The following is a 14,186-nucleotide window of genomic DNA, read 5'->3' as shown; positions in this document are numbered from 1 at the left end:
GGCTTTTGTTGTTAACAAAAAAGGGTCTAAACTTTTAGCAGGAACGTCTTTCCTCATTTTTCTTGACACGATTATTGGTAATAATAAAAACAAAAAGAAAATAAAAGGGGGTAAGATGGCGCCCCCTGCCTGCTGTCAGAGCTGATGATCTTCCCTCCAAAACCTGAATGCTGGTGTGGAGATGGACATGGTTCCAGCTCTGAGCTTTTCTAAGTATCCCTGGTGCTATCCTAGGCTCTTTCACGTTGGGATTTGGGTCATCTAGACCCACTAGACAGGGCGCTGAACCTTTTTTCTTCAATGATTTCCATAGATTAGAGCAGGACATAGGGATCAGAGGATCTGCTCTCCAGTGGTTTAAATCCTATCTGTCCGATAGGTATCAGTTCGTTAATGTAAATGGCCATTCCTCTCAGTGCACTCGAGTCAACTATGGAGTCCCACAGGGCTCAGTCTTGGGACCGATCCTGTTTACGCTTTATATGTTACCCCTAGGAAACATAATCAGGAAACACAGCATTAATTTTCATTGTTATGCCGACGATACGCAGTTGTATTTATCCATGAAGCCTGACCAGAATGACCAGATAGAGAAACTGAACGCCTGCATCAGTGACATCAAGACCTGGATGACAATTAATTACCTCCTCTTGAACCCAGAAAAAACTGAGGTCATTATACTTGGTCCTAAAAACCTCAGAGATACTCTGTCTGCTCAGATAGTCTCCCTGGATGGCATAAGTATAGCCTCCAATTCCACAGTTAGAAACCTTGGGGTTTTATTTGACCAGGATTTATCATTTAAGGCTCACATATCTCAGGCATGTAGAACTGCCTTTTTTCACCTGCGAAATATTGCTAAGATCAGAAATATACTTTCTAAGAGTGATGCTGAAAAACTCATCCATGCATTTGTTACGTCGAGGCTGGATTACTGTAACTCCTTGTTAGCAGCGTGTCCTAAGAGTTCCTTAAGAAGTCTCCAGCTTGTTCAGAACGCAGCTGCTAGATTGTTAGCTGGAACCAGCAGAAGAGATCACATCACTCCTGTGTTAGTTTCGCTCCATTGGCTCCCAGTTGATTCTAGAATTAAGTTCAAGATCCTCCTGTTAACCTATAAGGCCTTACATGGAATGGCCCCGTCCTATATTAAGGACCTCATAGTCCCTTACCAACCAATCAGAACACTTCGCTCGCAAAATGCAGGACTGCTTGTGGTTCCTAGAATTAGTAAAAGTACGGTTGGAGGTAGAGCGTTTAGTCACCAAGCCCCTGTTTTATGGAATAAACTCCCAGCTCATGTAAGAGAGGCCGACTCAGTTTCTACATTCAAAGCTAGACTGAAAACATTCCTCTTTGGACAGGCTTATTATCAGACTAGTTAGTATTCAGAGATTATTTAACTTAATGTTAATTTGTTTAAATTAAACTTAATAACTATTTCTTTTAAAAGGCTGCTAGAAGTTGAAGCTGGGGTAACTATGGTACACTGGGGTTCTGTCCTCTTTCCTTTTTTACTTCTACCCTTCCTCTCCTCTATTCTTGATCATAATTTATCATTTAGTTCTCCATGCCTCTGTTTGGTACAGTGCGATTCATGTATTGTCCCTCTTTTCCTCTCCCCCCCTGGGGAGTGGGAGTGCTTCCAGACTCCAGTTGGCTCATCCGTGCTCCAGTTCCTGACCGTTTACCTCGTCTCTGCTCCTGCTCCTACACCTGGCTGTGGTTCCTGTCTCCGGCTCGACTCGCGCCTTTGACTGTCCCCACAACCACGGCTGGATGAAGCTCGTCTGCTGGACTTTTATATATGTAGTTGTAGATTTAGATAAGTTAATTCTTCTCTAAGAGTTCTGGTAACTCGCCTGTCCGTCCTGGGGGAGGATCCCTCCTTCATGTGGGCACCCCTGAGGTTTCTTCGTTTTTTCCGGAATCTGGTTTTTTTGGGAGTTTTTCCTTACTGCGAGAGGGGTCTAAGGGCAGGGATGCCAGTATAGCTTAGTCAGTTTGTTAGTTCATTTTAGTATTTTTCTATTGAACTCTTTGTATTCGTGATCCTTTTGATTTCATGTTTTACTTCGAAGCCCATCGAGACGACTGTTGTTGTGATTTTGGGCTATACAAATAAAATTGAATTGAATTTATGAACCTTGCTTGTTTCCATGGATTACATGAAATCCTCTCCACCTTTATCCACCTTTTACACCAATGTAAGGGTGGTGTCATAAAGGGATAAATCATTAGTTTGTGCTCAGAACCAGACCAGTACCTCAGGTTCCACGGGTCAAAGGTGAGACGAAAGAAAAGCAGGTGTACTCAGTTTCTGGCATGAGGAGGCCATGTCTGAGAGAACAGGAGCAACATGACCTTTTTGAGGTCGATGCTGAACTCAGATGGGAAGAACGGGCCCTGACCCGGGGAGCAAAGACCCCCCCCCAGGGGACCAACCCGCGATCGAAGACCCAAATAACAACAAAACTAAGAATAGGAATGACCGTCGACACAATCCAAAATAAAAAGGTCACATGATAGAGAAATAAAAAGGTCAACAAACACTTTCAACAAGTCTGAAGAAACTCTGAAAACCATCCACACATGCAAAGAATCACAAACAAATCGGTTCAAATTCAAATGGCTTTATTGTATGTATATAGATTTGTATATATTTATATATAATATATATTTATATATACTTATGAAACAACTTTTACTCGGTTGCTTGATTATCATCTTTTGTTCAGCTTAAGTTCAAACAACATGACACTAAGACCAGGGCATTCCACACATCATATCTTACAAAAGAGTAAAGAAAACACTGAGTGTGTGTGTGTGTGTGTGTGCCGATCTCACACACACACACACACACATCAGCGTACAGGTGTGGTGGTTCTGTCTGTACAGAGGGTCTGAAACCCACAAAAAGACGAGCAGACGAGTGTGAGGGAGAGGAAGAGAGCCAGATGAAGGTTTTACGGAACAGAAGGCTTCTATTGCATAGATTGAAGCAAAAAGAGAACAATGGGAGGAGACTGACTGAGGAGAAGGTGGCGCACACACTGAGGAAACACACACACACACACACAGACAGGTAAAGCTCAGGGAGCGGCAGACGCCTTCATTTCGCTCAGTTCTGGCCTGATTGTGCTGCCACAGAGAGACGGGGCGGGACATTTCTCCGCTTTAGAACCACCTCAAACTCAAACCCAGATCCAAAGCCCAAAAGAATATAGAAGAGCGGAGTGAAAGAAGACTTTTACTCTGAAAGGACCTTTTCCACTGAACAGTGCAGTTTCTGAACTTTTACTCTGAAAGGACTTTTTCCACTGAACAGTGCAGGTTTCTGAACTTTTACTCTGAAAGGACTTTTTCCACTGAACAGTGTATGTTTCTGAACTTTTACTCTGAAAGGACCTTTTCCACTGAACAGTGCAGTTTCTGAACTTTTACTCTGAAAGGACTTTTTCCACTGAACAGTGCAGGTTTCTGAACTTTTACTCTGAAAGGACGTTTGCACTGGTTCCAGTGTCTGAGGTTCTGCTCTGGTGAAGAGGAGGTTCTGGGGTTCAGTGGTTTGAAACTTTCCAGTTCAAAGGTCAAAGATCTGCTCGCCTGTGCTGTTTCTCCATGTTGGATCCTAATTGAAGTTATTCGGACCTGTTTTTTTCAGACGCTGCTCAGATGATCAGATTATTAAAGCTCAAGATTCTTTCCATTTATTTAGGAACATTTACAAGACAAAAAGGAACTGAGTCAAACTTCCTGTTTGAGTGTTTACAGCTCAGATTCAGAGGTTTTTAGACAGAGGATCCTTTCAGGTATTTATAAACCAAGTTACAGTTTTGAAAATGGGGGGTGGTCTGCCAGACTCCTCCCACTTCACACACAAGAGACTGATGAGTTCAGGGACAGTCTGTAGATCCCAGAAGTATGAGGGGGAAGTCTGGATGAATGAAATGATGGAAACAGAAGGAGGAGGTCTTTGCTTTCACCTCCTCCTCCTCCTCTAACAGGCTGGGTTTCCTCAGTGTGCTTCACCTCACAGTGACAGAGCGGGATGCCGTGTTTGGAGTTCATCTGCTCCACGTTTGGGATGTTTCATTCCGTAATAAAACATGCAGAACACAGAACATTGAACAAGTACACTGAACAGTTATTTTTACCCAAATGCAGTTGGTTTTTTCCTCTTTTCTACATAGTGGCTTTAGGCTACACAGAACACGACGGAACCAATCGCACCAGGTTGGACATATTGCTTTAAACCACCAAATTCTGTATATATGTCATGCATGCCACAGAGATATGTTAATACAAAAAGAACACCAACGCCTATAACTGTGTTTCGGAATAAATACAGAAACTTTCTGTCTTTTTTGCAAAGAATTTGACCGGAACTGGAAATGTCCTTCGATCTGACTTCTGTGTCCGCGCTTCACGTTTACATGCCGATGACTTCCACGTTCCATATTCCACTTCCTGCGAATCTTTTTTCTCATCTGTGGATCAGAATTCCGTCACGATGGCAGACAGGAAGCTGCTGACGTGGACGGGAGGCGAGCTCCTCCTTCACGCCGCGGCCAAGCGGCTCCACAGGCCTTCCAGAGAGGGAGGGCCAGCCTTGACCGGGGAGGGGGCAGCTCATGTCACAGCGGCGGGGTGATGGCGCCCCCTCCCGTTTCCGACACACAGCAGCTAAAGCGTCCAGTGTGAGGCCAGAACCGGCCTGGGCCCGGGTGTGCTGCTGGTGGCTGTGTGGTGACAGCTCTGTCCCCCCCGTTGTGGGCAGTGATGAGGTTTTGTCCGGACTTCAGGAACAAACACGGAGTCAGATGGAAACGTGGACCTTAATGCTGAGTCCCGGACCCCCGTCCCTGACAGGTCAGGGTCTGTCGGGGACTACAACTTTGGCCTTCAGGACTGACCTGAGCCCAGTTGGAGTTTGGAAAATCTTAAATTTCGACTCTGAAGTACTGTACTGAGAGGAGGCCAGGCCGGGCAGCAGAACACAGTTGTCACTTCAGACAGCCACCAACACGAAAACGGTCCTCTTTGATGGGGAGTTTTGTGGAGGCGGGGCCTAAAGAGACAGTACGCCAGAGATCTGGGTGGGAGGGAAAGGAAACGCTGTTTCTGCGATCGAGACGACGACGGACGTGGCATGAGGAGCGGGAGCTGCAGAAACCGTGGCCTTCAGCCGGTACAAACATACGCATACATCTCTAAAATATTAAAAAGTACTTAATATAAAAATACAGAAGAATTGTAAAAAATGAGTAAAACATTGAGTTTATATGCAAACCATGCAGGAGAGAATCCCGGTTACACAGGAAAGAAAGGGATGACGGAGGGAAGCTGTCGGATCCGGAGGACTGCCGCTGACTTGCTCTTCGTGTAAACATTGAGAGGTCCCTTGAACCCGTGTCGGCAGTGAAGACTTTCTCCTCGCTTTTTGGTCGCGTTTTGAAGTAAAGGGTTGCGGTGGGTGGGTGTGGGGGTGGGGTGGGTGAACCTCACCAACAATGACAGAAAACAACACTCTAGAAAATATGGCTCTGAGTACATAGAAAAGGCTCATCAGAGGAGAAAGTAACCTGGTGATGAGGAAGCTGGAAATATGGCAGTAGTAGCAGGTGACTTCAGAGAGGAGTTCACAGAAAGGTTGATGGCCGCTCGTCAGACCAGCCACCGCCCCCGCCTCCGAAGATTCCTTCATTTATGACCGGGGAGCTCGGACTGCCCCAGACGCCTCAGACGTCTGACAAACTAAACCATCAGCCCTGCTTACTAAGTTTTTTACTCAGACACAGGCAGACGGTCCAGTCCCTGATCCAAGCTGCACTCACTTCCTGTCTGCTGAACTGGACTTCCTGCTGCTGTCAGCTCTGTCGTTTACACCGAATGTCAACGTAGGTTTTGGGGGAAGAGGAACCCACTCCAGTCCCCGCAGTGGGAGGACGAGGACATGTAGAGGAGGTCTTCTCCAGCCTGACTAGGTTCAGTTCCAGGGAATGTGCGTCCACATCAAGCAAGACAGCAAGATCCCAGACCTACCATGAGGGGGGGGGGGACAGCCAGGCTGGATTTGGTCCTCTTGGGGACAGGAAGTTCCATTCTCCAGACAGGAAGTTGTCACAGCTGAGTGGACCCTGCTGCACACTAACAAGGACAGTTGCAGGAACATCATGCCACTCAACACAAACCAAAGAAGACATGCATCCCTTCCAGGCAGGGGAGGGGGACCTCAGCCACAGTCCTGTCTCCTGTGAGGGGGGGGGGGGGGGCGCTGAGGCTTAGTGGCAGGAAAGGCCAGACCCCCCCTGAGCCACCATGTTTGGTCATTTGGACAGTAAACTTTCAATCCTTTCTACTTGCAACACAGCAACAGAAAAAAAGAAAAGCTCTAAAGACTTTAAGGGAAGAAGATTTTTTACCAGTTGGACCTTGGAAAGCTGTAGTGTGATGAACAACCACATTCTGAGAAGTCAACCACCAATGAACATTCATGGAGGCTAGAAAGTTCAGCATCTACAAAAGAGGAGCTTACAGTCGGCTGGAACTAAACCGGTTCAGAGCGGGATGAAGGCGCAGAAGCGTATTTACACGGGAACAGCTGCTCTGAAAGGGTTTGGAGCCGTTTCTGACGACAGGAAGTGAACACAAAAGGTGCTGCTGCAGGTCACGTAACGTGACAGACAGGAGTTGGCTAGTGTTGGTAGGGGGGCGACGCATGAGTCTCAGGTGTGGGGGGGGTTAGTCAGTATGAACAGCAGGAGGTGGGGGAACATCAGGGATGGGGGGTTATGGCGGGGAGCAGGATGGAGAGGAGTTGTGACGTCACTTGGAGGTGAGTACGTCTAGTTGGAGGGGCGAGGACTGAAGATCTGCTGCAGGTAAGGGGGCAGAGTTGGAGGATGGATCCCCTCCCCCCACGGCCCCAGGCGGGGAGTCATGGAGGAAATCGATCTCTTCTGTCTCCTCAATGGAGTTCTCCTTTTCAGGCTGATGCACAAACTCAGAAAGAACCATAAAGTCATGGATGGAGCTGCGGATGAGGGGACTCTCCAGGGGGCTCCGGAACGCGTTCACCACCTTAATCTACAGGAAGAAGAGAAGAGAGCGTCAGACGGAGAGCAGCGGCAAACCGGCAGCTCTGACTGTGACCGCCACACGTCAGGGGAGGGGCGGAGGGGGAAACCAGGTTACACGGAAACATGCTAAAAACACACAACCCAATGACAACAACCATACAGCACTGAAACACACAACCCAATGACAACAGCCATACAACACAGAAACACACAACCCAATGACAACAGCCATACAATACTGAAATACACAACCCAATGACAACAGCCATACAACACAGAAACACACAACCCAATGACAACAGCCATACAATACTGAAATACACAACCCAATGACAACAGCCATACAACACAGAAACACACAACCCAATGACAACAGCCATACAATACTGAAATACACAACCCAATGACAACAGCCATACAACACAGAAACACACAACCCAATGACAACAGCCATACAACACAGAAACACACAACCCAATGACAACAGCCATACAATACTGAAATACACAACCCAATGACAACAGCCATACAACACAGAAACACACAACCAAATGACAACAGCCATACAACACCAACACAGACAACCCAATGACAACAGCCATACAACACAAAAACACACAACCCAATGACAACAACCATACAACACAGAAACACACAACCCAATGACAACAACCATACAACACCAACACAGACAACCCAATGACAACAGCCATACAACACAAAAACACACAACCCAATGACAACAACCATACAACACAGAAACACACAACCCAATGACAACAGCCAAAAACAATACTGAAATACACAACCCAATGACAACAGCCATACAACACAGAAACACACAACCCAATGACAACAGCCATAGAACACAGAAACACACAACTCAATGACAACAGCCATACAACACTGCAACAGACAACACAAAGACAACAACCATACAACACTGAAACAAACAACCCAATGACAACAGCCATACAACACAAAAACACACAACCCAATGACAACAGCCATACAATACTGAAATACACAACCCAATGACAACAGCCATACAACACAGAAACACACAACCCAATGACAACAGCCATACAACACAGAAACACACAACCCAATGACAACAGCCATACAACACAGAAACACACAACCCAATGACAACAGCCATACAACACAGAAACACACAACCCAATGACAACAGCCATACAATACTGAAATACACAACCCAATGACAACAGCCATACAACACAGAAACACACAACCAAATGACAACAGCCATACAATACTGAAACACACAACCCAATGACAACAACCATACAACACCAACACAGACAACCCAATGACAACAGCCATACAACACAAAAACACACAACCCAATGACAACAACCATACAACACAGAAACACACAACCCAATGACAACAACCATACAACACCAACACAGACAACCCAATGACAACAGCCATACAACACAAAAACACACAACCCAATGACAACAACCATACAACACAGAAACACACAACCCAATGACAACAGCCAAAAACAATACTGAAATACACAACCCAATGACAACAGCCATACAACACAGAAACACACAACCCAATGACAACAGCCATAGAACACAGAAACACACAACTCAATGACAACAGCCATACAACACTGCAACAGACAACACAAAGACAACAACCATACAACACTGAAACAAACAACCCAATGACAACAGCCATACAACACAAAAACACACAACCCAATGACAACAGCCATACAATACTGAAATACACAACCCAATGACAACAGCCATACAACACAGAAACACACAACCCAATGACAACAGCCATACAACACAGAAACACACAACCCAATGACAACAACCATACAACACCAACACAGACAACCCAATGACAACAGCCATACAACACAAAAACACACAACCCAATGACAACAACCATACAACACAGAAACACACAACCCAATGACAACAGCCAAAAACAATACTGAAATACACAACCCAATGACAACAGCCATACAAGACAGAAACACACAACCCAATGACAACAGCCATAGAACACAGAAACACACAACCCAATGACAACAACCATACAACACCAACACAGACAACCCAATGACAACAGCCATACAACACAGAAACACACAACCCAATGACAACAACCATACAACACAGAAACACACAACCCAATGACAACAACCATACAACACCAACACAGACAACCCAATGACAACAGCCATACAACACAAAAACACACAACCCAATGACAACAACCATACAACACAGAAACACACAACCCAATGACAACAGCCAAAAACAATACTGAAATACACAACCCAATGACAACAGCCATACAACACAGAAACACACAACCCAATGACAACAGCCATAGAACACAGAAATACACAACCCAATGACAACAGCCATACAACACAAAAACACACAACCCAATGACAACAGCCATACAATACTGAAAAACACAACCCAATGACAACAGCCATACAACACAGAAACACACAACCCAATGACAACAGCCATACAATACTGAAACACACAACCCAATGACAACAACCATACAACACCAACACAGACAACCCAATGACAACAGCCATACAACACAAAAACACACAACCCAATGACAACAACCATACAACACAGAAACACACAACCCAATGACAACAGCCAAAAACAATACTGAAATACACAACCCAATGACAACAGCCATACAACACAGAAACACACAACCCAATGACAACAGCCATAAAACACAGAAACACACAACCCAATGACAACAGCCATACAACACTGCAACAGACAACACAAAGACAACAACCATACAACACTGAAACACTCAACCCAATGACAACAACCATACAACACCAACACAGACAACACAATGACAACAGCCATACAACACTGAAACACACAACCCAAAGACAACAGCCATAAAACACAAAAACACACAACCCAATGACAACAGCCATACAACACTGCAACAGACAACACAAAGACAACAACCATACAACACTGAAACACACAACTCAATGACAACAGCCATACAACACCAACACAGACAACACAATGACAACAGCCATACAACACTGACACAGACAACACAATGACAACAGCCATAAAACACAAAAACACACAACCCAATGACAAGAGCCATACAACACTGAAACACACAACCCAATGACAACAGCCATACAACACTGAAACAGACAACACAAAGACAAAACCATAAAACACAAAAACACACAACACAATGACAACAGCCATACAACACTGAAACACACAACACAATGAAAACAGCAATAAAACACTAAAACAGACAACACAATGACAACAGCCATACAACACAAAAACACACAACACAAGGACAACAGCCATACAACACAAAAACACACAACCCAATGACAACAACCATATAACACTGAAACACACAACCCAATGACAACAGCCATACAACACAAAAACACACAACACAATGACAACAGCCATACAACACAAAACGAAAAAAAAACCACACACAATACAATGAAAACAACCATTAAACACAAAAAACACGACACAACCATACAACACAAAAACACCCAACACAATGACAACAACCACACAACACAATAAACACACAACAACCACCTAGCACAAAAACCACAAACAAAAACCTGAAAATGATCAGGAAGCAAAACAAAAAATCCACACCTTTAAGAAATGTACACACATAGACACACACAGACAAGCACACACACAGCAGATTGTATGTGTGTATGCTTTTGTGTGTGTTTCCACATAACGCTCCCAGCTCAGGCAGCCCCAGCAACTATTTTCTAAAGAATTACTGTGTTTGACAGAAACAACTTTTGCAAAATATTTGAATGTGTGAAGTAAAAACACATTTGCTGAGTTCAGCTCTTTACTCTTTAGGGGCCTAGTGGTGGAGTGTCCAGCCTGACAGTCAGAGACTGTTGCTCTGCACCACTGACTGTATCTGAGAAGTGGAGCGAGCGAGTTTGACGTCACCATTAGAAAATGACCAACTTCCACCTCTGACGAAGTAAAGTCAATTCAGTGGTCATTTCTACAAAATACACCATGTACCAGAAATCGTTGGTAGGCAGCCATTGGTCCAAATCGGTCTGAGTCAACGTTTCAATGGCAACCACTCTCACTAATCAGGAGTGAGCTTGTTAGAAGGCCACGCCCCTACTACTGTAAAGCAGGCCCTGGAGAATCTGCCAATCAAACGCTTGGGCCATCTTCTTTTACCGAGGCATCTGATTGGTTGGTTTATACCTTAAATTACAGAAAATAATTGTGAAATAGGATTAACCAATAGAAAGATTAAAAGCTGTTTATTTCTATATAGAAGTCTATAGAGAAGGGGGGGGGGGGGGTTACTAAGTCCAATGCTCCAATACAGTCAATGCTCTGTACCAGAGCATGACTTTAACTTTAAAACATTTTTTAAGGGCCACTGGGGGGGGGGGGGGGGGGGGGGGCAGGCCATTCCACTGTGGGCTATGTAATCACACCAGCCGCTTTCTGCCTAAAGTCCTTTTCTCTGATGAATCCATGGCTGCAGCTGATCAGTCTGATCCACACGCTCCAGCAGGCACTCCTCACTATAATTAACAACCCTGCAGTTCAAAGCTCTTTGTTACTATACCACAGGAGGGCTGAAAGCACAGCACTGCAGCACACCCCCCCAAACACACACACACACACACACACACACACAAAAGTTCAAATGCTCTTGGCTTTTAAACCATCAGAGACTTGCAGAGGCTGACTGGCTGAACCTGTCCAGGCCTAACCCACAAATGATCTGCCTGCCAGGAGAGGGAGGAGGAGGAGGAGATGGCTTCAGAGCCTCCTCCTCCTCCTCTGCTGAGGCCACGCCAGCTTTCATGGCCATAACTCGTTAAGACAGCAAGTCTCATCAGGCTTAATGGAACACTGACAGCAAAGTCCACAACATGCAGGAGGAGAAGCCGGAGGCAGACAGCGAGGAGGTGGAGGGTTTACAGAACAATGAAGCTGCTGCAGAGGGTGAAGGTGAAGAGATCAGGGGATCTGCAGAACATCATGAACCACAGAACTTCAGTTATGATGTCGCCAGTCTAGGTGAAGTCTGAACTCATCTGATTTGGTGAGATGAGGAGAGGTTTGGTCCAGCCCTTTGTATCTGAATGTGCAGATCTCTACATGTTGCCTGATTGAGTGTTTTCAGTACTTAAAAAAGTTGCAGATCTGTTTTCTGGAGAAAAATTTGAATTTCTTTTAGAATTTTGTGACGTTTAGTGTTCCCTTTCCTTAAAAAGGGAACACTCCTTCACTAATCTGAACAGTTTTTCCACCCTCAGTGCAAACTGAGGGCTTTACTGATCAGAAGCTGTGGGCGGGACCTGCAGACCCCTGCGGGGAAACACATGCAGCGATCAAACAAAGAAAACTGAGTCCAGCCGGTGCAGCGCCGTGTTAGCTGGCCTCTAGTCACAGACTCACTGCCTGCAGTGGAGGAGGAAGCAGCAGCAGCTGGGGGTGGAGCCCCAGCTGAGTTGGTGAGAGAAGAGGAGGAGCTAAGCCCTACATGGGTGGGGCTAGAGAGAGATTTGGCAGTGGTGGCATCATTGTGCTGGCTGACAACAGACGGCTGGCGGCGCAGGGCGCCAGAGACCGCCGCCTGGCCCGTCTGGAAGGTATAGACCACATCCATCTGAAGGGAGGACAGCCACAACACCATGTTAGAAAGCAGGAAAGAGGATACAAACCAGGAGGAAACTCTGCAGAAAGGCAGCGCCCAAGTACACAGAAAGAGTGGAGCACGTGTGAAGTCACGCTTTTTCAGGAGACAGTCAGACAACTTAGTGTCCTTGTGGTTCTAACATGAGTTTACCCTAAACAGAGCAGCTGGAAGCTGAACCCTCAGTCCGTCCAGCCTCCAGCTGCTCTGCAGGCAGACCTCTCCATCTGCACGAGACACTAAGAAAGAAAGGTCAGTCGTCCTAAAATCCAAGCCGACACATCAAGCAGGGATTCTGGGTTACTGTGAGTTGAAACAGCAAATATTTGTGCTTCTTTTGGGTAAAATATAGATCTCTGAGAACATTTCCCCATTTTGATGTGTCACGTGACTTCATTAGGAGGAGGACAGAAAGAAAACAGAGGAAAAGTTAGTTTCGTCTGCTAGTGGAGCGTTCGCAGTCTTCAGCAGGATTCTGCTGTGTGCAAAGAAAACGTTAGCACACAAACAAAGAACGAAGAGAGAAGCTACAAATCTGGAGGAAGATGACTTTGAATTGACAAAGTCCTGGACAGAGCTGCAGTGCCAGGCCGCTCAGCAGAACATCTGCTGGAGTCAAAGCTTGAAGGAGGAAACGGCTTAAGAACAGGTTCTAGGTGCCTAAAAGTTGCCTAAATCACCTGTTCCTCCGACGCCCCCCCCCCCCGACAACAGAGGAACAGGGAGGGGGGACCGTGGCAGGATAAGAACCTGATGAGCTGACAGCCCTTTCTCACCTGCTCCCCCCAATACACGGATGGTTGTTAGCATGTTCTACAGTAAATAAGAATGAACGCTTTGCTTCAAGGTTTCACAGCTCCACCAACAACAAATGCAGCTCATAGAATACTTTTCAGAAGAATTCACGAGGAATCTGTTCTATGACAAATATGAATGTGGTCAAAACTGACGTCAATTTATTAGCAGCTGCACTCTGTCTGTGTGAGTGTGTGAGATCTTTGCATGGATGAATGTCTGTTTGTGCATTTGTGTGTGCACTCATGTGTGTTTCCCTGTGACAGACTGAGTTGTGAGCATTTTTTCCTCTCTGACTCGGGTGTTGGACAGAGGGAGACGAGGACCGTCCCCACCTCCAAACTGCTGCACAGGAAGTGGAAACCTCAGCCGTTTGGCTAAAAAACAAAATTGATTTCCACGAAAAACCCTGCATGCTGGGATTTTTTGGTTATTTGCCAGCAATGTTAGCTGTGCTGACTTTAGCTGCTGTTTGTAGTGTTAATTTTCCTGGTTCAGATCTGGACAATGTCTTTCATCCGTGTTCTGAGGAGATAAAAGAATCTTATTTCTTGTCCATCTCTTCTC

General features: G+C 45.6%; 1 protein-coding gene across 6 annotated transcripts in view; it reads right to left on the bottom strand.

The window, feature by feature from the left end:
* Positions 1-2,617: 2,617 nt before the first annotated feature.
* LOC101172706 (plasma membrane calcium-transporting ATPase 1-like) overlaps positions 2,618-14,186 on the bottom strand; it is a 99,903-nt gene continuing 88,334 nt past the window's right edge. For 2 of the 6 annotated variants that reach the window (XM_023954796.1, XM_023954795.1), the window contains 2 exons: positions 12,587-12,797; positions 6,948-7,089 (listed from right to left, as the gene is read on the bottom strand). In XM_023954796.1, the coding sequence (XP_023810564.1) occupies positions 7,085-7,089; positions 12,587-12,797 (216 nt within the window). In that variant the 3' untranslated portion in view covers positions 6,948-7,084. Of the gene's footprint in view, positions 7,090-12,586; positions 12,798-14,186 lie in introns of all 6 variants that reach the window. The other 4 variants (XM_023954793.1, XM_023954794.1, XR_002873270.1 and 1 more) reach the window with 3 other exon arrangements.

The sequence above is a fragment of the Oryzias latipes genome, chromosome 5 (assembly GCF_002234675.1).
Source record: "Oryzias latipes chromosome 5, ASM223467v1".
NCBI classification, from domain to species: Eukaryota; Metazoa; Chordata; class Actinopteri; order Beloniformes; family Adrianichthyidae; genus Oryzias; species Oryzias latipes.
This window is presented reverse-complemented; position numbering and strand designations above follow the sequence as displayed.